The 25,681-nt window shown below is 45.7% G+C and overlaps 2 protein-coding genes across 2 annotated transcripts; one reads left to right on the top strand and one right to left on the bottom strand.

The window, feature by feature from the left end:
- Positions 1–1,657: 1,657 nt before the first annotated feature.
- On the bottom strand, positions 1,658–16,426 carry LOC137097302 (GTPase IMAP family member 1-like). The gene is made up of 4 exons (XM_067469544.1): positions 16,283–16,426; positions 14,309–14,393; positions 10,282–10,338; positions 1,658–2,420 (listed from the first exon to the last, which is right to left on the bottom strand). The coding sequence occupies exons 1-4, from the start codon at positions 16,424–16,426 to the stop codon at positions 1,666–1,668; spliced, it is 1,041 nt and encodes a 346-aa protein (XP_067325645.1). The 3' UTR covers positions 1,658–1,665.
- Positions 16,427–18,428: 2,002 nt separating this feature from the next.
- LOC132779780 (GTPase IMAP family member 4-like) lies at positions 18,429–20,113 on the top strand. The gene is made up of 2 exons (XM_067470456.1): positions 18,429–18,447; positions 19,211–20,113. Exons 1-2 carry the CDS (start codon positions 18,429–18,431, stop codon positions 19,963–19,965), a joined length of 774 nt encoding a protein of 257 aa, XP_067326557.1. The 3' UTR covers positions 19,966–20,113.
- The last annotated feature ends 5,568 nt before the right edge of the window (positions 20,114–25,681 follow it).

Raw genomic sequence — 25,681 nt, 5'->3', positions numbered from 1 at the left:
CCCGAGATCAATTTAGAGCACAATCAAGCAGGAAGAAGACGGAGACAGCCATTTGATTCCAGGCAAGTTTACTATCAAGTTGATAGGACACTCAGAAGCATGATCTGAAAGCGTGCTTGAAAGTCAGTCAGGTTACAATATTTATAGCAGAAGTCTCCTGGTCTAGACATGCGTACAACTGTCTTGACATTTGCACAGATCTAATCATTAACAGAGGCATTACGCATTGCCTTTTCCCATACATCACAATGACGCATTACAATGACGTGTTTCAAATCTTAATTATTCCCATATTCGAAATACCTTTTAGAATATATCTGAAGTTGCCTGGTATTTACCTCACTGACCCACCAGATGCCGCTCTCTAACCTTTCCCAGTTTCAGATCAATTACACAAGTGTCCTTGTCTGACTGCCAACAATATTCCTTTGATGATGCTTATAACGTCAGACACCATTGTTTCCCAAATGTCATGTTCCCGTTAATATTTAACTTCCTTGCCTCCATGAAGCTTGTTAAGTCAATCATTTACTTTCACCTCTTGGAACACTTCACTTCTCCCTGCCGCAAAACTCTTTCGTTCAGTATTTCAAGGTATGTCTTTTTCATATTCATGTTTTTAATATATTTTTAAATCATACTCTTCCGCTGACCGCTACAGTAGAGGAGAAAAAACCTTGGCAGAAGTAAGATAAGAAATTTTCCTGCCTGGGAAAGAAAAGGGAGGATCCAGCCAGCCAGAGAAATGAGATAAGCAGATGGTCTGTAAAACTGTTGTGTGTGCTGTGATTTGTAGTCTTCATGATGTAGTCCGCTGAGAAGTAGGCCTATCTTAAGATGTGTTAAGTAAACTTTGTTATTTTTGAAACTGAAAACTGCAGTGCGTCCTGTTTGCGTCTGTGTGATCTGGTAACCTTAATTCCACTGTGCATAGACCCCAGGGTCTCACTCTGACACATATATATCATAGGCCTGTGCAAAATTTCATTTGTATGTCATATGTTGGATCTAATTGATTAGATTTGTATATATGATGCGATATTCCGAGGCACGAGTCAAACTTTCACCCAGTAGTTTTGTGTGAGTTACGAAAATGTCATAACTCTCTGTGATGCCGTTTTAATTCACAGAGCAAGCGAACACTACCGGGAGGCGAAACCAAACAAGTTGCCATGCCTCTCCTCCTCCTCCTCCCTGCCTGTTTTTGGCTCATTGCAGGCAGGCAGAGGGAATGGAGGAGGCAGAACCCCTTGGGAAGACTGGGCTCAGCATCCAGACTTTCCCAGGCACAGTCTGTATATCTGGGGACCAGAACAAAAACGAGTCAGGTGTTTCTAAAGAACATGTTCTATGGACAGATCAGTCTCAGCAGACAAAGAAATGCAATTCTGGAATATTAAGATGTATAGAATAGCTCCCATTTAATAGCCAATTTGAGGCAATACATGGTTTCACTTTGTTAAAAGCCATTCTAAATGGTTTTGAACCATCAGATTTCAAATTCTAAAACTTAGTCTGTTGAAATCATCTTTTAAAAAGGATTGCTTGGTGTCCAAATGGAGTCTATCATACATTGCCCTGACATTACGCTACAGTGTGGGATGTAAATTTCGTTCTACCCAAAGATCTTCCAGGACTTTTACCTCCTGGAGAATTGACCATCCCTTAGTGAATTTCATTGGGTTTACCTGGTTCGGAAGTCTTCTTTTTGTCACATTTCCTTGCAGACGTCCCTGATTCACTTTCCTCTGAAGATGCCCCATCTGCTGTCCGCACTTCCATCTCCTCAGGAGGCTCCATGAGATACGGCCTGTCCTGATTCTGCTGCACCATCTTCTCAATCAGAGAGAGCAGCTCTGTGGCTTGGTGGGCTCCTTCCTTCCCTGTCAATTTGTTGTTGAAGGCACAGCATCGACCCTGGCATCGCTTGACCAAATCCTGCAAGACTGGGCTGCCCGATGTCTCTACATAATCTTCTAGGCCATCCACTGTGTCCAAGTCTTCCTTGCGGGTGAACAGGACAATCATGTGCTTTGTGGCCTCCTGGCCAAAGAGCTCCTCCACCTTCTTCAAAGCCATGACGTCTTCCTCAGTGAAGTGGTCAACCTGGGTCACAAACACCAGAGCGTGAGGCCCAGGCTTGGCCAGATCTTGGCACTTCTGGATCTCCTGGGATTTCTGTGTTTCTTGGAGACTGGCATCAAAGATGTTGGGAGTGTCGATGATGGCAATCCTCTTCCCCTTCCAGCTCTCTGCTCGTTCTTCCTTGATGCATGTCTGGGTCACTGGCTTATGTGAAAGTTCAGACTTGAGTCTCTTTTCCCCCAGAATGGTGTTCCCGGAGGCACTTCTCCCTCCTCCCGTCTTCCCCACAAGCACAATCCGCCACTCCCGTTCCTCCTCATTTGCTCTTCCGGGCCCTGAAAGGAACAAAATGAAGAGGTTCAGCATCACTGAGATGGGACTATAAGTGACTTTTGAAATGCAGCCCAGTCGTATACATCTCTCCCTCTCATTGCCTTTGACTAAATGCTGCTGCACTTTATATGGGTTTTCCTATAGCTAATATCATGTTCCACCCAATCCCAAAAAGTAAAGTAAGAAAGTAATTTGAGGATGGGGATGATGTGAGAGGCAATTTCGCAATGTTGAGGGTGAAACTTAGCCCCTGTCTGACATTCAGTTTCTCTCATTTAGCTTAGGAGAACTTAAAGCAAATAAAGAATGTATTTTCTCTCTGATAAATTACTGATTTATCCATAATTTAATTAGTGACTATCTGTTTTTTAATTTATGTTTTATTGTTTTTTTCCCACTCCCACCCTCCCCCCCCCTTGTGTAGCAGCAGGTTTGTTACCCAGGATCAGATGAATGCAATCAGGAAGGAAGAGAAGGGAGACAGCAACAGATTCCAGGCTTTTTATTCAATCAGGCCTGATCGGGTGTTCAGAATACAATATCTGACACACACTGGAAGTCAGATTTGCTCCAGCATTTATAGCATGATTCTCAGGGTTACACATGCGCAGAAAAGTCCTGACATTTACACAATCTAATCAACATCCGTTTGTCCTCGAGGAATCGCAGCCAAGAACATTTGTTGGCAAGATCCACTATTTTCCCTTCCATCAGCTGACTACATTCCCAGAGGACTTACATAATCTTTAGAATGAATCATCATTTCATATATTTCTCTTCATACATATGTCTTCATATATATCTCTTCAATTTATCCAAAACAAGCATTTTCCTTATTAATTCTCCTTAATTTCCCCCATAATACATTCATAATATATTAGTTTTTTTCAATTGCTCCATTTAAAAGGTGTATTTAATTGCCTGCTATTTACATCAACCAGACAGGAGGTGGCGCTGTTATACCATATCTTCAGATGTTCGCTTCTTCCCTGGATTAATAATTATTAACTTTGTACTTGGCACTAACCCTAGTAACACATTTAGCTTCAGCCTTGGCTTATTCAAATATTGACACAAGATAAACCAGCCTGAAAGGTTTCTGAGTCATCTGTAAAGTTTCCCTTCTACCAAAGATTCTGCTTTCCTTCTCAGACAGGTAACCCCTCACTTCTCATTATTTTTCTTCATACAGCCACCACACTTGTACATCCAATTTATACATCGAACTACAGAAGTTACATTTGAAATATCAATCTCAGTCTTAATTTTACCACTCCACATCTTAGCACATTCTCTAAATAACTGGTTCCCACATCCTCTTGTTTATTGTAACCTTTTCAATTTTATCTATATTATTCCATTTGCAATTTGTTGATTCCACATTTAACATATTAACTATACATTGATACCAGCTGGTCAATGTCCATTTTGTTTTATCTTTCCAGCCACTCACTAAAACAACTTGTGAAATTGTTATTTCATTAAAGGACCCCTTATGATAGTTTCAAAACACTTTAGAAACAATTTGCTGGCACCCCCTAATTTAGTAATGATTATTGAAACATGTTTTTATTGATTGCAGAAGCCTAATATATGACCAAAATTAATCTAGGACAAGAGTTAAGATGAATTACTAAGTCTGTAACCTAAAAAACCAAATCGTAACTAATAGGCTTCGGCAATCCATGGTTCTAAATGGTTCTAAAGTACTTACAAAAGTAAAGTTCTGGTGGTGAAGATTTCAGAACTCTAACAAAACTTTCAAAATGTAATTATTATTTCATTATTGGCAATTTTTATGACAGAACCAATTAGGAACTGCCATTTATAATGAAATTTTGAGAGTTTTGTTAGAGTTTTGAAATTTTCATCACCAGAACTTTAGTTTTGTAAGTACTTTAGAACCATTTAGAACCATGGATTGCCCAAGCCTAGTAACTAACCAAATGCAAGCTAACACATTAAGGGCCCCAACTCAAAAGCTATCTAAGTGTTTAAACCGATCAAATCAACTTTTTCCAAAATCAATGTGGTATTATATTCATTAATATTCAAGGTGGTTTTTATGTTGCTCCCTTTATGTTGCACTGACTCTAATCCTCATGGCTGCCTTGTTAAGATAATGGTTGTTTTTTAGGGAAGCATCAGGAATGAAGGACTTACCATCTCCCTTTCTTTGTTTAGCAGCCATTCTGACAGATTCCAGAACTGGAAAAGAATCAGAGAAGGAAGGGAGCGATCTCTCGTTTGACCTGTGAACGAATGGGTGATGCCATCAGGAATAAGGCAGGGGTTGTTCCATGATGAACCGGGGCTCCTTGCACAGATTAAGATAATTTAGAATACTTCTCTAGGAGTGATGGAAGCAGCGATCTGTATTCTGATCCCATGCCACTGCATTCCTTCATCCGTGGAGACAAATAAGGAAAAGAGAGAACCAAAAGACAGGCCATAGGCTCTGCCATCACGCCATATACAGTTGGAAATGCCAGCTGAGTTCTGCACGCAAGGAAATGTGAGAAGGAAGAAAGCTGTTTTTTTGGCCAAAATATTGGGCAGAGAAGGAGGCAGTGATGGCAACTCCCACTCTGAACTAACCTTGGCAAGAAAACCCCATGGCCAGTTCCTCTTAGGACTTCACCCCACAAACAAAGGGAAAGCGGGGTAAAAGGGACGGAACCCTCTTCTGGGATGACCAGCCATCTCATGTCCTTTCCCCATCGAGGTCTGTCTTTCCTCTACTTTCTCTCTTTGACCTGGTGTTACCTGACTCCTGAAGACAAACTTGGGCCTTTGTTTCCGGTCACTGAGGGAACATAGCCCCATGGAATCCCACCAGAAGTGCCCTTACTTCATCTGATGACCTCCATGAGACTCCTGTGGCCTGTTTCTAAAGCACATGGAAATGGAGTCCTAAGTCCATGGGATGAAGTCCTTAGGCTCATTTCAGTTGGAATTTTTTTTATCGTGTCAGAAGCGAATTGAGGCAACTCGCTTCTGGTGTGAGAGAATTGGCCATCCACAAAGTTGTTGCCCAGGGGACGCCCAGCTGTGTTATCATCCTGCTGGGAGGCTTCTCCCATGTCCCCGCATGGGAAACTCACCCTGTCTCGCAGATTTGAACCGCCAACCTTAAGGTCAGCAGTTCAGCCGGCACAAGGGTTTAACCCATTGTGCCACTGTGGCTCTAAGTTGGAAATGACTTGTAGGAACACAATAAGAAGAAGAACAAGTATGCCTGCCATGGATGGATGTGCCCTTTCCTTCCAAAGGTGTATGTGGCAGGGGGGTTGGAATGGTCACACCTTCCTCCTGGTCAGTACAGAGAGTTTGAGTCCCATTGCTGGGCATTTGATTCCTATGGTCATGATCCGCATCATTGCCAAACATGAAAAACAACCCATTGTCTTTAAAAGGCTGCAAGATATTCTCATTTCACTGTTAATTGGCAAACCAAGGCTGAGGAAGGGTCTGTGGCTGGGAACAGAGTGGTGGAGTTGGACTTCCAATTAGCCACCTGCATGTTCTGTCCTCTTGACCACAAGAAAATGAAATGAAGTGAAACCTTATTTATAGCCTTCTCTATCTCCCCAAAGGGACTCGGGGTGGCTCACAACAAAATGCACAATGGCAAACATTCAGTGCTGAGAGTAATATGTAAACAAGTCAATAAACGAATTGAGAACAATTCAGTAAGTTATAAATGGACATAAATAAACAAGACATGAAATAATCCACATAATGAAAGATGTTAAAAAAATTTAACATCTTAGGCAAAAATTGTTGGGGGAGAGAGGGAAAACAGCAATTTAACTAGGTGGATGCAAGCAGCTAGGTAAAGTGCAAATAGATGTACGTATTCCTTCTCCTCTCTGTAAGCTAAATTGCGTAATATGTGTTAATAGCTTTTTGAAGGAGATGAAGGAGTGGGCCATTTCTAACTCTTTAGGGAAGGCATTCCAGAGATGGGGAGGGGGAGCAATCATGGAGAAGGCCCTTTCTCTCATTCCCACCAGCCGCACAATATGGGGATGGGACGGAGAGGAGGGCCTCCCCTGCTGAATGCAGTGCTCATGTTGGTTTCTATATGGAGATGAGGTTTTTCAAATCATCTGAGCCCAAGCTGTTTAGGGCCCAAAGTGCTGGTTATTTAGGTAATAACCAGCACTTTGTATTTAGCCCGGAAGCAGATTGGCAGTCAGTGGAGCTGCTGCAACATAGGAGACGTCCACTCGATCTTCCGCCGTTCCTTTTCCTTAGTCAGCTGCCCTATATAGGCATCGGGAGGTCAGGGAGGGCATGGGCACTGGCCAGTGACTCCATCCACCAGCCAGAGGGAGATGGAGGAACATCCTTGAGACAGACTGGAGAAAGGGGTGCTTGGGGCCCCAGCACTCAAGCCCATCAGCTTTCTGTGCTCCAGATCTTCTGCCACACCAGCTCCCAAAATGCTTCACCTGCAGCAATGGTGTAACTTAGGTTTTGGTGCCAAGCAATGTCTTGGGGGCACACAGAACAGTTGGTCCCAAAAGTACCTGATTTAGCACCAAGAAGTATTCCCTTTTCTTCTCAATGATTGGAAATTCTAAGCATAAGAATCAGAGAGGACAAGCAAATCCAAGGGTTCAAAGTAAGAGGTCAGGAAATTAAAGCTAGAACATGTGCAGTGTCACAAGAAATTCAATGTGCAGATTTGACAAATATGAATTTAATATGATGTGTGGGAATGAATGGAAGAATGGAAGGATGTATGAATGGAGTTAATAACTTTGGAAACACCAGTATGATATTATGCCTGCAATGACTTAACTACCTGCTTGCTGAAACTGTGATCAAAACCTGCTAATGAGAATGGATAAGAACTGTGACAATGTTTCTTTCATGTTAAGGAAATGTTTGCAAAATAAATAAATAATAAATAAATTATGTTAAGAAGGAAGTCAACATAAGATCAAGAGCAATCAAGAAGATCAACATCTGGCCAGAAAACTGAGATGGAGCCAGGATGGAAGATGTCTATCATTCATTTGCAACTTTGGGATGACATCAACAGAATATTCCTATAAAAGACTCAGTGTAATAATGCTCAAATTGTGACCGACCTGAGGAGTCTGTTCCACCCGCCATGCTCTGCTCCATGGGAAGGAGAGAGATGGTGTACCTATGGAGAGTGGCAGATCTGCACGGGAGCAGCCTGGTCACTTTGGGGCTTCTTTCTTAAGGGAAGAGGAAGAAGGAGTGCGCTTTTGGAGTCTTGGATTTTGTGCAGGGAGTCAGGTTCTGCTGTAAGGAAAACCAAGATCTGGTCCTTGGCATTGTGCTTAAGGAAAGAAGTTTTAGCGTTATGGAACTATGCATTGCCAAGCTCTAGGAAAGCAGGGTCTGGCCTAAGAGGTGCTTCTCCAAGGAGGGGGAAAAGGATGCGGTAACATTTGAATGCCTGAGGATGAATGTGTGTACATGTGGTGCAAATGTTGAGTGAAAATGTAACTCCCCTTTGTTTGTTTGTTAACCAATGTAATTGCAAATCCAATGTGGTTGCATCGAATTTGTATGTCTGTATGTCCAATGTCATTCTTTGTCTAAATGTTTTTCTGTAATCTGATCTACCCTCTCACACTGGAAATTACAATCAAAAGAACCTATGCTTCAAAGTTATTGAAAAGTCATTCTTTTTCAATGTGGGACAGTTATTCATGACACAGGTGTTCTGTCGCATGCTGGGCCTGTAATTAATTGTCTTTAAAACAGGATGTGTTACCTTTGCCCAGCAGGAAGCCAGGGGCCCAAGGAGAAGTTCTCAGAGGTTTCCACCACAAACAGTCTTTAGATGGCTTGAGAAGTACAACAAAGTCTTTTATTAGTGAACAATCAAACAGAAACTTCTCCTTTCTTCAAGTAAAGTTAAGCAAATGATTCCAAGCTTTTAGGCAACTGGTGAATTCCTAATCTTGCCCACGAAGGACAGGCTACTGTCTTCAATAACTTCTTCTTTAAAGGAAAATCCCCTTTTAACTTCTCCTAGGCTGACTGTAATCTAACCCTTACTGATGTGGGCTCTGCTACCAGGTCGAACTGCGTCTCAAACGCCGAGTGGACCTACCAGCAAGGCAGTAGATGTTCTCCAGCTGGAGTTCTTTAGTCTTTAGGGCTGTTTTCCTGGAATTTCTTAAAGCTGTGGGGATGCTTCCCTGGAGTTCTTAAAGGTTGAAGCTTTTGTACAGAGGAAGTTTACACACATCCTGTACATAGCTTTCCTTGCTGAGACTAACTAAAAATGGCTCCCTTCCCTTCCCAATTGCCCTGAGCTAGGGGCGAGACCAAACTCAACGATGATGGACAGGTGGCTTGCCCTATAACTGCAACCAAAAGAAGCCACCTATCTGCAGAGTCCCTGAAACTTAGGACTGCAAACAAACATCCAATGCAAAGCAAACAAAATTGGAGCTCCTGGTACAGCTGTACCAGAACAGGTGATACGGTTTGTATTATATCTAACCCAACAAAGAGTGTTCCGAAATTATTAGAGGTAATCAAATTGTAAGGTGAGGTATCAGGATTTAAAATAATAAAGACAAATCCAAATGTATTACAGTCAGTCAGTCAGTAGCCTTTATTTTGGTCAACAAACCAAATATAGGTTTTTCCGGGCTATATGGCCATGTTCTGGAGGCAATTTTTCTCCTGATGTTTCGCCTACATCTATGGCAAGCATCCTCAGAGGTAGTGAGGTCTGTTGGAAGTAGTAAAAATGGTGTGCTGGACCACTCTCACAACCACCATGTCAGGCTACACAGAGAAGCCATTGAAATCCACAAGAAGCATGTGGACAATTTCAACAGAAAGGAGGAAACCATGAAGATGAACAAAATCTGGCTACCAGTATTAAAAAACTCAAAAATTACAACAGCAAAACAACAGAGGGGAAACAAACAGGCACATAAAATCACTCTCAACAAGAGATTCCCCCCAGGCGATTCCAGGCCACTGAATGCAAATCAAGGTGATCAGCTGAAACATTACCCTGGTCATTCCACAGATATATAAACCCATTTTTCCTACTTCCAACAGACCTGACTACCTCTGAGGATGCTTGCCATAGATGCAGGCGAAACGTCAGGAGAAAAATTGCCTCCAGAACAATGCCATATAGCCCGGAAAAACCTACAACAACCCAGTGATCCCAGCCATGAAAGCCTTCGACAATACAAACCAAATGTAGACATCAAAATGATTAGGAAGCTAGAAGAGGCTGGCTGAACGTATTCGAAGATAAAATATCTAGGAATAATGATTACGAGCAAAAACATCAACTTATTTCAAGATAACTATGAAAAGACATGGGCAAAGAACAGAAGAAACCTGGATAACTGGCAGAAGCTACCATTAACATGGCTGGGCAGGGTAGCCATAATCAAGATGATGATACTCTCCGAAACGATTTTTTAATTTCAGAATACACTCATCATTAAAGGAACCAAAATCTTAATCTATGGAAAGGGGGCATCATGGAATTCGTTTGAGCAAGGAGAAAATTAGAATTGCATACAAGAACTTAATTGATGCCAAAGAGAGGGGAGGGGCTAAATTTACCAGACTTAAAAACTTACTATGAAGCCGCCAGCTTAAACTGGCTTAGAGACTGGATACAATTAAAGAATGTAAACCTACTTAATCTGGAAGGACACAGACGAAGTTTTGGGTGGCACGCATACCTATGGTAGGAAGGAGAGAAACTAAATAAGGATTTTAACAAACATATAATTAGAGGAAGCCTCATAGATGTCTGGAACAGGTAGAAGTTAGGCATGGAACCAAAACACCCCTCTAGCTGAGACGAGTAGAAGCCATTGCGAGACCCACCTCCAAGGAAGAAGTAAGGACACATGGGGAACTCGGACACAATGCGGCCAATGGACCCTGAGGGGGAAAGATGAACTAGGTATGAAACACTGTTTCTGATATCACCAATTACAGGTTTTAAAGGGACAAAAAAGAAGGGGGGTTTGCCTTTAAAAATCTGAACTGGAAACTATATTAGAAAAAGCGGGAAAAGGTTGAATAGCCAGATGGCACAAATATATCTTACGTTTTAACCCAGGGCCAGATCAACTACACCCCAGAGTATTGAAGGAACGAGCGGAAGTCATTTCGGAACCATTGGCAACCATCTTTGAGAGTTCTTGGAGAACGGGAGAAGTTCCAGCAGATTGGAGGAGGGCCAATGTGGTCCCAATCTTCAAGAAGGGAAAAAAGGATGACCCAAACAACTACCGTCCGGTCAGCCTCACGTCGATACCGGGCAAGATTCTGGAAAAGATTGTTAAGGAAGCGGTCTGCAAACACTTAGAAACAAATGCAGTCATCGCTAATAGTCAACATGGATTTATAAAAAACAAGTCATGCCAGACTCATCTGATCTCTTTCTTCGATAGAGCTACAAGCTGGGTAGATGCAGGGAATGCCGTGGATGTAGCGTACCTGGATTTCAGGAAGGCCTTCTTTGACAAGGTCCCCCATGACCTTCTGGCAAGGAAACGAGTCCAATGTGGGCTAGGCAAAACTACGGTGAGGTGGATCTGGAATTGGTTAAGTGGACGAACACAGAGAGTGCTCACTAATGCTTCCTCTTCATCTTGGAAAGAAGTGACAAGTGGAGTGCCGCAGGGTTCCGTCCTGGGCCCGGTCCTGTTCAACATCTTTATTAACGACTTAGATGAAGGGCTAGAAGGCATGATCATCAAGTTTGTAGACGACACCAAATTGGGAGGGATAGCCAATAGTCCAGAGGACAGGAGCAGAATTCAAAACGATCTTGACAGATTAGAGAGATGGGCCAAAACTAACAAAATGAAGTTCAACAGTGACAAATGCAAGATACTCCACTTTGGCAGAAAAAACGAAATGCAAAGATACAGAATGGGTGACGCCTGGCTCGAGAGCAGTATGTGTGAAAAAGATCTTGGAGTCCTCGTGGACAACAAGTTAAACATGAGCCAACAATGTGATGTGGCGGCAAAAAAAGCCAATGGGATTTTGGCCTGCATCAATAGGAGCCTAGTGTCTAGATCTAAGGAAGTAATGCTACCCCTCTATTCTGCTTTGGTTAGACCACATCTGGAATATTGTGTCCAATTCTGGGCACCACAATTCAAGAGAGATATTGACAAGCTGGAATGTGTCCAGAGGAGGGCGACTAAAATGATCAAGGGTCTGGAGAACAAGCCCTATGAGGAGCGGCTTAGGGAACTGGGCATGTTTAGCCTGAAGAAGAGAAGGCTGAGAGGAGATATGATAGCCATGTATAAATATGTGAGAGGAAGCCACAGGGAGGAGGAGGGAGCAAGCTTGTTTTCTGCTTCCTTGGAGACTAGGACGCGGAACAATGGCTTCAAACTACAAGAGAGGAGATTCCATCTGAACATTAGGAAGAACTTCCTGACTGTGAGAGCCGTACAGCAGTGGAACTCTCTGCCCTGGAGTGTGGTGGAGGCTCCTTCTTTGGAAGCTTTTAAGCAGAGGCTGGATGGCCATCTGTCAGGGGTGATTTGAATGCAATATTCCTGCTTCTTGGCAGAAAGGGGTTGGACTGGATGGCCCAGGAGGTCTCTTTGATTCTATGATTCTATGATTCTAAGACAACCAAGTGAAAACCTCCATGATTTCATGGGCAAAAGATCTAGGGAGAAATGTAGATCTTGATAAATGGGAATACCTGTGGAACAAAGTTTTCACATTCACAGTGGAGCCTTCAATTGCAGACATTCTATATACAGAGAGTCACCACATACACAAGCTGGGTTTAGAAGAGGAAGAGGGATGAGAGACCCAATAGCCAAGATCCGGATGCTGGAGAATGGAGGAAGGCAGGGAGTTTCAGGAAAACATCTACTTCTGTTTGATTGACTATTCTAAAGGCTTTGACTGTGGGGATCCTATTAAATTGTGGCAAGCTCTCGGTGGGATGGGCATACCAAGCCCCCTTCCCTCTCTCCCGAGGAACCTGTATAAGGACCAAGTAGCAACAGGAAGAACTGACCACAGAAGAACAGACTGGGTCAAGATTGGGAAAGGCGTACGGCAAGGTTGTCTACTCTCCCCCAACCTATTCCACTTGTATGCAGAACACATCATGCAAGGTGCAGGGCTTGACAAATGCAAGGCTGGGCTGAAAATGGCTGGAAACATTAACAACCTTAGATATGCAGGTGATACCACTTTGATGGCCAAGAGTGAAAAGAAAGGGCAAAAGCTGGGTTGCAGTTAAACATCAAAAAAGCCAAGACGATGGCAACCAGACTGACTGAGAACTGGGAAATAGAGGGAGAAAACATGGAGGCCGTGACAGACTTTGTATTTCTAGGTGCAAAGATGCGCACAGACGCAGACTGCAGCCGGGAAATCAGGAGACGCTTCCTTCTTGGGAGGAGTGCAAGGACCAACCTCGATAAAATAACAAACAGTAGAGACATCAGACTGGCAACCAAGATCCATTGCCTAGTCAGAGCCATGGTCTTCCCTGTAGTCACCTACAGATGTGAGAGCTGGACCTTCGGGAAGGCTGAGCCAAGAAAGAGAGATGCTTTGAGCTGTGGTGCTGGAGGAAAGTGCTGAGAGTGCCTTGGACCGCGAGAAGATCCAACCAGTCCATCCTCCAGGAAAGAAAGCCCGACTGCTCACTGGAGGGAAGGATACGAGAGACAACGTGGAAGTCCTTTGGCCACATCATGAGGAGAAAGGAAAGCTTGGAGAAGATGATGATGCCGGGAAAAGGGAAGGAAAAAGGAAGAGGGGCCGACCAAGGGCAAGGTGGGTGGATGTCATCCTTGAAGGGACTGGCTTGACCTGGGGGTGGTCACGGCCTGGAGAGAGCTCTGGCCTGGGATGGTCCAGGGTTGAAGTTCAACAGTAATAAATGAGACTCCACTTTGGCAGAATAAATGAAATGCAAAGAGACAGAATGGGGGGCGATGAGGCCTGGCTCGAGAGCAGTACGTGTGAAAAAGATCTTGGGGTCCTTGTGGACAACAAGTTAAACATGAGCCAGGAATGTGATGTGGCGGCAAAAAAAGCCAATGGGATTTTGGCCTGCATCAATAGGAGCCTAGTGCCTAGATCCAGGGAAGTCCTGCTCCCCATGCTCTATTTCGCTTTGGTTAGACCACACCTGGAATATTGTGTCCAATTCTGGGCACCACAATTCAAGAGAGATATTGACAAGCTGGAATGTGTTCAGAGAAGAGCGACTCAAAGGATCAAGGGTCTGGAGAACAAGCCGTACAAGCTTAAGGAGCTGGGCATATTTAGCCTGAAGAAGAGAAGGCTGAGAGGAGACATAATAGCCATGTATAAGTATGTGAGAGGAAGCCACAGGGAGGAATGAGCAAGCTTGTTTTCTGCTTCCCTGGAGACTAGGACACAATGGAGCCATGGCTTCAAACTCCAAGAGAGGAGATTCCATCTGAACATGAGGGAGAACTTCCTGACTGTGAGAGCCTTTCAGCAGTGGAACTCTCTGCTCCGGAGTGTGGTGGAGGCTCCTTCTTTGGAAGCTTTTAAACAGGGGCTGGGTGGCCATCTGTCAGGGGTGATTTGAATGCAATATTCCTGCTTCTTGGCAGAATGGGGTTGGACTGGATGATGGCCCAGGAGGTCTCTTCCAACTCTTTGATTCTAGGATTCTAGGAGGTCTCGAAGAAGAGTCGGAAGCCACTGAATGAAGAGACCACAACCTCCCTCCGGGAAGGGGAGCGATGCTGCGCCGCCTTCTGCGTGCTGGCCTCGGCAGGGGGGTCCTTGGCTGGCCCCAGGGTGACCCCGCCCGCCCGGGGATCCTGAGAGAGAGCCCCCCCCCCCCTTCCAGCCAGGCAAGGAAGCCACCCGCCCGTACCTGGTCTGCTCCGCCGGTGCCGGTGCTCCCTCCCTGGCTCGGGGCTTGGCTCTGGCCTCCCGCCTGCACCGCTGCCGCCTCTCTTCTGCCCAGGGAGGGGCGGAGGCAGAGGAGGGGTCGCCTCAGATGTCCTCCCCCCCCCCAGAAGGGTGATTGGATCCCCGTGGCCCCCGCCGGGGCCCTCCATTGGCCAGGGAGGAGTGGCCCGGGAAAGCGAAAGCGCTCCGACCGTATAAAGACCGGCGGGCTGCGTCCCATTCCTCCCTCGCGGAGGCGTCGTTCACCTGGAGGCGAGGCAGAGGCAGAGGCGGAAGACGCTCTTGGCAGGGCGGGACCCAGGTGAGTCTCCCCAGGAGAGCGCATCGGGACACTCCACGCCGTTCACGCCAGGATGCTCCCCGTGTGCTTCTAGGACTGGCGCCCCACAGCACACGGGAGTCCTCCAATGCCCAAATGTAAACACAGGTGGAGTTTGGAGAAAATAGACTTTGACATTTGGGCATTGTAGTTGCTGGGATTTATAATTCACCTACAATCAAATAACATTCTGAACACCGCCAATTATAGAATTGAGCCAAACTTCCCACAGAGAACACCCATGACCAACGGAAAATACTGTGTTTTCTGATAGTCTTTGGCGACCCCTCTGACACCCCCTATTGACAAGCTGGAATGTGTCCAGAGGAGGGCGACTCAAATGATCCAGGGTCTGGAGAACAAGCCCTATGAGGAGCGGCTTAAGGAGCTGGGCATGTTTAGCCTGAATAAGAGAAGGCTGAGAGCGGATATGATGAGGGTCATGTATAAATATGTGAGAGGAAGCCACAGGGAGGAGGGAGCAAGCTTCCTTTCTGCTTCCCTGGAGACTAGGACACTTCAAACTACAAGAGAGGAGATTCCATCTGAACATGAGGAAGAACTTCCTGGCTGTGAGAGCCGTTCAGCAGTGGAACTCTCTGCCCCAGAGTGTGGTGGAGGCTCCTTCTTTGGAGGCTTTTAAGCAGAGGCTGGATGGCCATCTGTCAGGGGTGATTTGAATGCAATATTCCTGCTTCTTGGCAGAATGGGGTTGGACTGGATGGCCCAGGAGGTCTCTTCCAACTCTTGGATTCTAGGATTCTAGGATTTGCTAAGAATCATTTTTTCAACCCCCCCACCCCCAAATTTCTTTGCCTGGCTGTGTCCCTGGAACCCATGGCACCTGAGAAGCATGCACTGGGCCTGACCCCACCAGGGAAGGTGGCTCCTCACAAGCGAGCCACCCACCGGAATGCCTCCCTTGCCCCCCCCCCCCCGGCCCTTTCCTCCCAAGACTGGGCAGAGGTCTCGCACGGCTGGCCTTGCCAGACTTTCCCTGACCAGAGGCAGACAGATTTCCCAAACACACCTTTAGCAAACACACATCATCAGCACCTAATTTTTTTTTATGCCCTAGTGCCTCCATCCCTGCAAAGGGACTCCTCGGGGCGCCTTTCATGGGGCCAACAACAACAACAACAACAATCCTATCTCACCAGGCAAAAGCAGGCCCACACTTCCCAATGAAAGACTAATAAGTGTATGTTTGTTGAAATTGTTCTTCATTGTAATTATTGCATTGTTTTAAAGTGTTTTCTGCACTACAAACAAGAGCTGCGCACTGTGCATAGGAATTCATTCATGCTTTTTTCAACCTGGCCTTCCAGCTGTTTGAGGGACGGTGACCCGGCCCCCACTTTCAAAAGTGTGAGGAGCCCTGGCCTCGGGCGTGTAGGATCAGAGCAGTATGAAAGGGTCCAGCTCACTTTGGAGACAGCGGAAGGAACACGCCTGGCCAAGATGTGAGAGCCCAGCTGAGCCCAGTTTTCAAGGGAAGGGTCTGGTCAAACGCACAAGGGGACATCATGCACAACTTTAGATCTTTGCAAAAAGTAGCACAACTAAAGAAGCATGATAACTGATAAGACAAAGGGATTGCAGTCATTTTAGACCCACAGCCACCGCCTCTTCTGTAGCTTTGAGCAGGTCTTCCCCTGAGCTGCACGAGGCAGGGCAGGGTGGCCAAGCATGCAGGCGCCGAGTTGTCTGTTCTGCTCCACAGTCACACCGGACGGAGGATTCTTCTCTCAGTCGTGCCATTGTGCCAGGCTGCCTTGGATCTGCTGCCCACTCCACTTCGGAGCCTCTTCAGGGGCTTCTGCGTTGCCCATTCTCGGTTTGCCCCAGAGGAAGACCTTCCTTGGTGGGGGGCCATCCACCTGGATTACCTGGCGTACCTACCCAGAGGAAAAGTGGTGGGTCTCACGAACCCATTTTCCCTTGACCGGAGCCTTCTTCCTGGGAGGAGGCGGAGGGCCAGGCAGAGGGCGGCTGGCTTTCACAGTGGTCAACCTCATTTCTCTCCCAGTTAGCAGCAACTTTGGGCAGCTAAACCAGGAAATCCCAATTGGGTGGCCCCAAAAGAGAGAGGGTCTTCCTCCAGGGGTAAAGCAAGAATGGGCAACTTGGAAGTCCCTGCACAGACTCAGAAGTGGAGTGACCAGATCAAAAGAGAAGATTTCGCTTCACTTTCGCTCCCTGTGAGAATTGCATACTGAAACATGTAGTGTGTTGTGGACACTAGGGTTAGAGAGAAAGCTTCAGTGGAGGCCCTTTTCCCCAGGATATGGACAATGCCTGGAGTGGATTTCCCTTCCCGCCAAGGGGGAGATTCACTTGCTGTTGTCTCACCCCATGCTTGTAACTTCTAAGTCAAGTGTTTGTAAGTCGGTGACTCCCTATAGAGCTCTCTCTCTCTCTCTCTCTGTCTAATGTTAATGTGGATCTCTCTTCTCTTGACTGAGACACAGAGCAGCTCAGGATCAAACAAATTACCACTGGAAATCCACCGCGTGCAGGTATCAAAAGAGAATTAACCCAGTCAGTTCAAACCCCACTGAGACACTGAAGGGCCTTGAAAATGCCCCATTGTGCCCCCCACCCCCACCCCCAATTCAGGAGAAAAAAAGAGTGCATTCTGCCACTTCCTCCTGCATTGAAAGGTGCTGGACATCCGGCAGTCCCACATATTCAGCCAAGATTGCATTCTTAATGTAAACATAAACAAGCAATCCACCTCATTTTCATGAAAACTGGCTTTCATCTGTGATGAGCGGCACCATTTTATTCAAGGATGGCTTTAGAATAGATTTCTTTATGCTTTATTATCTGCAAATGTTGGATTTCTATCTCTGTCTTATATTCCTGACTTCCGGGGATCTCACCAAAAGTGACTCAGGCTCAAAGGGGTTGTGAGTGGCAAAGGTTTACAAAAGTAAACCTTTGTAAACAAAACCACTTTGAGTCCCCCTAGGGGTGAGAAAAGCGGTATAGAAATACTGTAAATATAGAAATACTGTAAATAAAAGTGCAGGAAAATACCCCCAAATCCATAAAGATGGCACCTGGCCCTTTGTTGGCACTTCCATTACAAGCTGGTGCTTTGGAGTCCACACGACCTTCCCACTAAGAACCCTCTTTTCTGTTCTCAGCTGCCCGACTATTTCCGCTTCCTCCTGTGGCTGTCAAGCTGATTGTGCCTTCCGGAGACTCTAGGGATGAGAGACCCCCCAAGACCCCCTTGTATTCTGCCACGTATCACAGTGTCAGGTTATAGGACAGTATAGAAAGACCAGGCCTCCTCAAACTTTTGAAACAGGGGGCCAGGCCACCGTCCCTCAAACTGTTGGAGGGCCGGATTATAATTTGAAAAAAGCATGGATGAATTCCTATGCACACAACACGTATCTTATTTGTAGTGCAAAAAACACTTAAAAACAATACGATAATTGAAATGAAGAACAATTTAAACAAATATAAACTTATTAATATATCAGTGGAAAGTGTGGGCCTGCTTCTGGCTGATGAGATAGGACTGTTCTTGTTGTTGTTGTTATGTGCTGCCAAGTCGTTTCAGACTTAGGTTGACCCTGAGTGAGGGCCGTATCCGGCCCCCAGGCCTTAGTTTGAGGACTACTGGTATAGATCAATGCAGTTCAACCCTGTTTGGCCCTTCCACACTTTCCCTGATTTCCTGTTTTCATTCTCTTTCAGACTGAGAAATCCTGAGCACGGAAATCTATCGTACCATCGCATTAGGAATATGGCGGAATACAGTGAAAGTGAGAATTGAATGACGAAGGCTCAGACCCCATCTCCCCTGCCACATAACATGCATAGTATCTGCTCTGAACCAGATTATAGGACAGCGTAGATTCATATCATCCAGTTCAAAGCAGATCACCTGGGATCACGTAAAGGGTTATAGGGCAGTGTAGATGGGGCCTTTGTTGTACCCAGTCAAGCCTATCTGTATTATCCACCAAAAGGTGTACATTGTACCTTTGTGAGGAATGTCTCATAAGGAAAGGGCGCAATCCTGAACAGCTCAGCAAAGCCGCAGCTCTGCCCATGGAGCCATGCAGCCCTTGGCCTTTCTGTGGAGCCACTCAAGTCCTTCCCTGCCCCAGATGTGAGTGCAACTGTCCGCCAGGGTCCTCCATAGGTCAGGGCAGAGGATGCCTCCACCGGGCCCTCTCTAATAGGCATGAGGTGGAGCCGGGACCTGGTGTCGAAAGCCCTTGTGGCAGGCATTCTGTGCAGAGAGGCCTTCCTGTTCTTGCAGCCCAGTCCCTCGCGTCCTGCCTGACCTGCCCAAGTGCAAGGAGGGAGAGCTCCAAGAGTAACAGGAAGGAGAAGAGAGCTCACCTGAAGCCTGGGAGGGGGGAGTTGGGGAGGGGTGGCCAGGCAGAGCCCCCAGCAGAATGGCCCCTTGGTTTTGCCACCTTGCTTCATAGGTTCTAGTTTGCAAGGATGGGTCGGACTACTTAAAGTGAGTCCTCCTTGCCTGACAGCTTCTTCTCTTGTTCCCCTCCCTTGTTTCAGCCCCTGAACGGAGGATTGTCCTCGTGGGGAAAACCGGAGCTGGGAAGAGCGCCACAGGAAACACCATCCTGGGGTTGAAGAAGTTTACGTCTACCACATTCCTCACATCAGGGACAAAAAAATGTGAAAAGAAGGAGACCGTAATTGATGGCAGGAAAATTGTGGTTGTTGACACGCCTGGGTTTTTAGACACGTTTAGGTTTTTTGGCACGCTTGAGTCTTTTGAAACCTATGAAGAACAGAAGGAAGAAACTTCCAAAGAAGTTGAAAAGTGCGTAAAATGGTGCCACCCAGGCCCCCATGCAATTATACAAGTCATGAAGGTGGGTTTTTTCACTGAGAAGGAAAAAGAAATTACTGAATTAATCCAAGATATTTTTAGCCATCAGGCAAAGGATTACATGATCATTCTGTTAACCCACAAAGATGATCTGAAAGGAAAGACTTTGAAAACATTCTTAAATGAAGGAGATGCTTCTCTTCGGGAGCAGATTGAGAGATGCGGGGGCCGTTGCCTTGCTTTCAACAACAGGGCTGAAGGTCAGGAGAGGGAAGAGCAGGTGAACGAGCTGCTTGGCATGATCGATGCCATGGTGGAAAAGAACAGCCAGGCCCCCTATTACACTGAAGGGATGCTCACCAGGGGCCGAAGACAGATGGAAGAACACAAACGTCTGGAAAGGGAGAACAGCGACCTGAGGAAGAAGAATAAAAAATTGGCAGAAAAGAACAAAAGGTCATGCAACATGTTCTAATAGACACAGCTATGTTGCTTTTTAAACAAAATCCGAAACAGACCTTGGTGATACTTTTATTAAGCCCAACCCCTCAAAAAAAGCACATGCATATCCATGGAGATGCGGAAGCTCTTTTGTCTTTTAGCAGAGTTTATAGAAAAGGACATATATACATACAAACTCCAATGGTTCTCTTTAAGCCGCAAGCCTTCCAGAACTCCAACACCTCCAAATGCGCCACACTCCTCCAACAGCCCACTTCTCTACCACAACCCATACCCAGGAGCAGTACTTTTGCTCCTTTACTCCCATTGCAGCTGCCCTAGCTGGGCTGCAACCACACAATGTTAGCCAGGGGGTTTGGCTCACATTCCCTGCTCCTTGATCCTTACATCGCTTACTACTTGTTACTTAAGAAATTAACTCTAACAAGAATGCCACATCTGTAGCAATGTTGCTTGATCTGAAATCTTAATAGCTTTCTCTCATTTAAGGGCTACAGGACATGAACACATTCTTTTGACCTTGAGAGACCTGCTTCTGCCTCTCCTTCACATGGCCTTGCTTGCACCTGAATTTATTCTTCCGCAGGAGCAGCCTGGTATCTCTGTCCAAGCCAGCTGCTTCTTCAGATGAGCTCATGTTATCCTCCCTTCCCTGCCTGTCAGCTTCTAAAGCAGTTTCATTCTCACGCCCAGAAATAATATCTTGCTCAAAACCCCCCTCCATTCTCCCAACCCGAGAACCACCTTGCTCCAGCACCCCCTCTGTCTGGGCACCCACAGAACCATCAGGCCCTGCACCCCAAACCCCTCAACATCATCAGCTGACTGAACTACAACTTCGAACAACATTCACCAACATATGTTCTGCAGGTGAAGCCATTTTTCATCTCTATAAAAGTCCACGTGGTCATATGGTTCTCCAAATAAGATATTTTGTTAACCAGGTGTGAAAAGGGATAGGATGTAACGTTTATTTACCAGCTGGTGGCTAATTGCTGGTGGCACTGCACCTGGAATATCCTAAAGTGCTCTCCATCTACATATATTGTGAATTTCCATTTAAAATTCATTCAATTTTTGCAATGATTTCATTAATCAAGTATTGTTCCTAATTGCTTCAGGAGAGTAGTGAATGTGACTGATTTGTTACAGCTTCTGCTTCCATAAGTTTATTTGTTTCCACGAATATTTGGGATGTATGATTTTGGGCGCAGTCTTTGTAATGTTCGGTGCCCGTTGCTTAGGTGCCTGATTGTTAGGGAGTTAACTCAAAAACAGTGATGTATTTCTCTGCTACTCTGAAATGGCCCTGTATTAGTTAATCTGAACTCTTATGAGAAAATCCATGAAATAAACAGATTGTGACTCCTGATGGACTAGAGACATTACTTTGTACATCTATCTACGCATCGACATTGCTGTATCCAGGAACAGTGGGCATGATCTTCACTGCACGACAGCTCCAAGAAAAATGCAGGGAACAAAATCAACCTCTGTCCATGGCATTCATTGACCTTGCAAAGGCATTTGACACAGTGAATCGCAGCGCTCTCTGGACCATCCTCCACAAAATGGGGTGCCCTGACAAATTTGTGAACATCCTGCGGCTCCTCCATGATGACATGATGGCAACAGTCTTGGACAGCAGTGGTTCCCAAAGTGACCCATTTAAGGTGGAATCGGGTGTCAAACAGGGATGTGTTATTGCCCCAACTTTATTCTCCATCTTCATTGCTATGATACTTCACCTTGTTGACGGGAAGCTTCCCACCGGAATTGAAATCATCTCTCGGACAGATGGCAAGCTGTTTAACCTCAGCAGTTAACCTTAACTGAAAGCCAAAACGAAAGTTACAACAACATCTGTTATAGAACTCCAATATACTGATGACAACGTCTGTGTGCATTCAGAAGAAGATCTACAAGCCACTCTAAACACCCTTGCAGAAGCATACGAGAAGCTCGGCCTGTCATTGAGAACATTGACTGCTGTTCCAGCAGTCACCAGACAAGCCCTTTCCAATGCCAGTGATACAGCTTAATGGTGTAACATTAGAAAATGTTGACCATTTCCGCTACGTTGGCAGCCACTTCTTCACCAAAGTCAACATTGACACTGAAATAAAACACTGCCTGAGCTCTGCGAGTGCAGCATTTTCCCAAATGAAGCAGAGAGTGTTTGAGGACCAGGGCATCCGTAGGGAGACCAAGGTGCTTGTCTATAAAGCTATTGTCCTCCCAACCCTGCTCTATGCCTGCGAAACGTGGACTGTCTACAGACGTCACATGCAACTCCTGGAACGATTCCATCAGCGTTGCCTCCAGAAAATCCTGCAAATCTCTTGGGAAGACAAGCGGACAAATGTCAACATGCTGAAAGAAGCAAAGACCACCAGCACTGAAGCGATAGTCTTCCGCCATCAAATCCACTGGACTGGCCACATTGTCCGGATGCCTGACCACTGTCTCCCGAAGCAGTTGCTCTACTCCAAACTCAAGAAGGGAAAATGGAATGTTGGTGGACAGGAAAAGGGATTTAAAGATGGGCTCAAAGCCAACCTTTAAAACTGTGGCATAGACACTGAGAACTGAGAAGCCCTGGCCCTTGAGCACTCCAGCTGGAGGTCAGCTGTGACCCAGGCTCGTAGCCAGGATTTTGTTTCGGGGGGTGGGGGGGGACTGAGTCTGAGTGAAAGAGGGTCTACCCTAGCAAACCCTTTGTATCGTTACCCCATACCCCCATGCATATGGGAAATATTGAGCATGGTGATCAGATCATGATATGAATAAACATAACAGTTTAAATAATGTACCAATAAGGCCTTCTCGTGGACCACCATGATAATTTGGGGGGGGGGCTGAAGCCCCCCAAGCCCTGCCCCTGGCTACATGCCTGCTGTGACCAGTAGTGCTATAGAATTTGAAGAGGCATGAATGGAGGGCGAAAGAGAGAAACGTGTCAAGAGGAAGGCACATCAAGCCAACCCCGACCAGGACCGCCTTCTACCTGGAAACCAATGTCCTTACTGCGGGAGAAGATCAGGCTCCACAGCCACCTATGGACCCACCAGAACACTGATCCTGGAAGACTATTCTACTTGGACAACAAGGGATCGCCTAAGTACGTAAGGTGCCTAGAATTGGACACAGTGTGATAATGTAGTTATAGGTAACCCCCCCCCCCCCAACAAAAGATAGTTCATAATCAGGGAATTCATAGTTTTGCCAAGGACACCAGACTGGAATTATATAATAAGAGTTATAATAATAATTTATTTATTTGATCAGTCATATGACCATTTCAAAATAGAACACGAGTAAAAAACAAGGCAAAAGGTGAGGAGAGCAGCTGACCTTCTATTTATAGTCAGAGTCTTATGTTCTTGGTTCTTCTTTCAGGAAACCTGCTCTTTTCTTGATAGCTTTCAGAATAAAATGGCTTACTCTGATTATTGTGGATCTTTCCTGTCTTTGCAAGAGGGATGTCAGGAGATAATTTCTGTTGGGGGACCTGCAGTTGGATCATATTGGATGTAAATATGTGTATCGCAGTACAGTATATGCTGTACAGTCAATTAAGAAATGTTCTATATCTTCCACAGTTTGTTCTCCCCAGACGCAGAATCTCTCACTTTTGGGGATGTTACAGTAGCGCCTGGTTTGCATCATAATACGGAGTTGTTCAAACCTAGCCCTAGGATATATTCTTCGTAAGGGAAGTGGAAGTGGAATAGTTAGTGTTCTAAATGAATATTCCTTTTGTGGGAAGCTAAAAACCTTGTAGCAAAAGACCTAACGATGCGCTCTAGGTCCAGCTGAGCATAGACATCCTGAATGCAACGCATGAGCACTTGCCTGTCCCTGGACCCAGAGCACCCAGAAATTGCAAAGGCAGGCCAATTCCCGCCAGCTCATTATTCAGAGCCACCATCCATGACTTCTGGTCACGATAGACTTGATCCTCTTGACATAGGCGAGGAAGTCTACTGGGGTCCATACAGTTTACTTTTGACCAGTAATTAAACTATATATATAATAAGAGTTAAGTTTTGGCCAATCTGCAGAAGGACTAACAACCACAACAAGGACCCTTTTGGATACCAGAGACCAGGGCCGTAGCCAGAAAAAAAATTCGGGGAGGATTGACAATATTGGGGGAGGGGTTGAAAATTTGGGGGGAGGGTTTGAAAATTTCGGGGAGGGTTGAAAATTTTGCGGGTGGGGTGGGGTTGAAACCTGCCTCCTAGCTCACGCTGAAGCCAAGAGCACAGCAGGGGGCAGAGCAACCTTCCATAGCCTGCAGTTCCACCCCTGTCAACCACCTCCACCAAGTCTGGCCTCCTTAATGAGAGCATCCAAAACACACACCCCCAACTTGGTTGCTTCACTACATCGGCTATTGCTGCAAGTAATGACAGTGTGAATAAATTGTCAATATTTGCATGAGATAGTGCTTACAGTTCTGGAGGGACTCTTAATTTTTTGCGTCTCATAGACTTCGCATGGGGATTTGGTTCACCAGTTAAAATTCATGAGTAAACCAGGTTTTTTTAAAACATCTGAAACATTTCGGGGGGGGGGGTTGAACCCCCTAAAACCACCTCCTCACTACAGGCCTGCCAGAGACCTTTTTGCAGTCTCACAGATCCACAGTTTGTGATGTATGTTTTCCTCCTCTCTGTGTGGGTCACCTCGAGAAGTGCCGCATGTGATGCCAGCTGACCCCAGAAAACCCCTTTTGTGTCCTCCCTGAACCTTGGCCCTTGCTGGCCTTTCTGGTCACTTTTATGAATTGGATCCCCATTTTTATTAATAGACCGTAATGTGTGCTTATCTGTCACTGTATATTATTAATGATTTTTGTATGATTTATATGTATGTCTGTGTAAAACATGAGGCAAGGTGACCTTTTTATGAACTCTGGCCAGCACCTCCTGACTCAGGTGCAACCAGCTGCCCTGACTCTGCATTTTGTTGAATGGACTCTCAAGCATTTCACAATATAGACAATAGCTTGATGGCTCTTTTTCTTAAGCCTTGGAGGATCAGGCCACTTAAGAATTGGGTAACTTTTTGGACACTTTAATCACTCTTCACAAAGGATATTTCCCCTCTGTGAGGAGAGGACTCTTGGTCCTTGGAGCAGCAGCATCATGGAAGATGGCCGCTGGGGTTGGTGGACCTTCATCCTCATCTACCCACAGTAATAGTGGGCTGTAAAAGCATTTCTCCAGATAATGGGCTCCCTTTCCATTGCTTATAAAAAAAATCAATATTACAGGAGAAGTCATGTTGGTTCGTTTGGCTTAAAGCAATAAGGATCATTTCTGGGAAAAGGCAAAACTGTTGAAGGTTTACTCAGCTGAGGAATCCTAGAGTTGGAAGAGACCTCATGGGTCATCCAGTCCAACCCCATTCTGTCAAGAAGCAGGAAAACCACATTCAAAGCACCCGCAACACATGGCCATCCAGCGTCTGTTTAAAAGCCTCCAAAGAAGGAGCCTCCACCACACTCCGGGACAGAGAGTTCCACTGCTGAACAGCTCTCACAGTCAGGAAGTTCTTCCTAATGTTCAGGTGGAATCTCCTTTCTTGGAGTCTGAAGCCATTACTCCATTGCGTCCTAGTTTCCAGGGCAGCAGAAAGGAAGCCTGCTTCTCCCTCCCCATGACTTCCCCTCACATCTTGATCCATGGCCCTCCTCATGTCTCCTCTCAGCCTTCTCTTCT

Source organism: Anolis sagrei, chromosome 6 (assembly GCF_037176765.1).
Source record: "Anolis sagrei isolate rAnoSag1 chromosome 6, rAnoSag1.mat, whole genome shotgun sequence".
In the NCBI taxonomy this organism is placed as follows: Eukaryota; Metazoa; Chordata; class Lepidosauria; order Squamata; family Dactyloidae; genus Anolis; species Anolis sagrei.
This window is presented reverse-complemented; position numbering and strand designations above follow the sequence as displayed.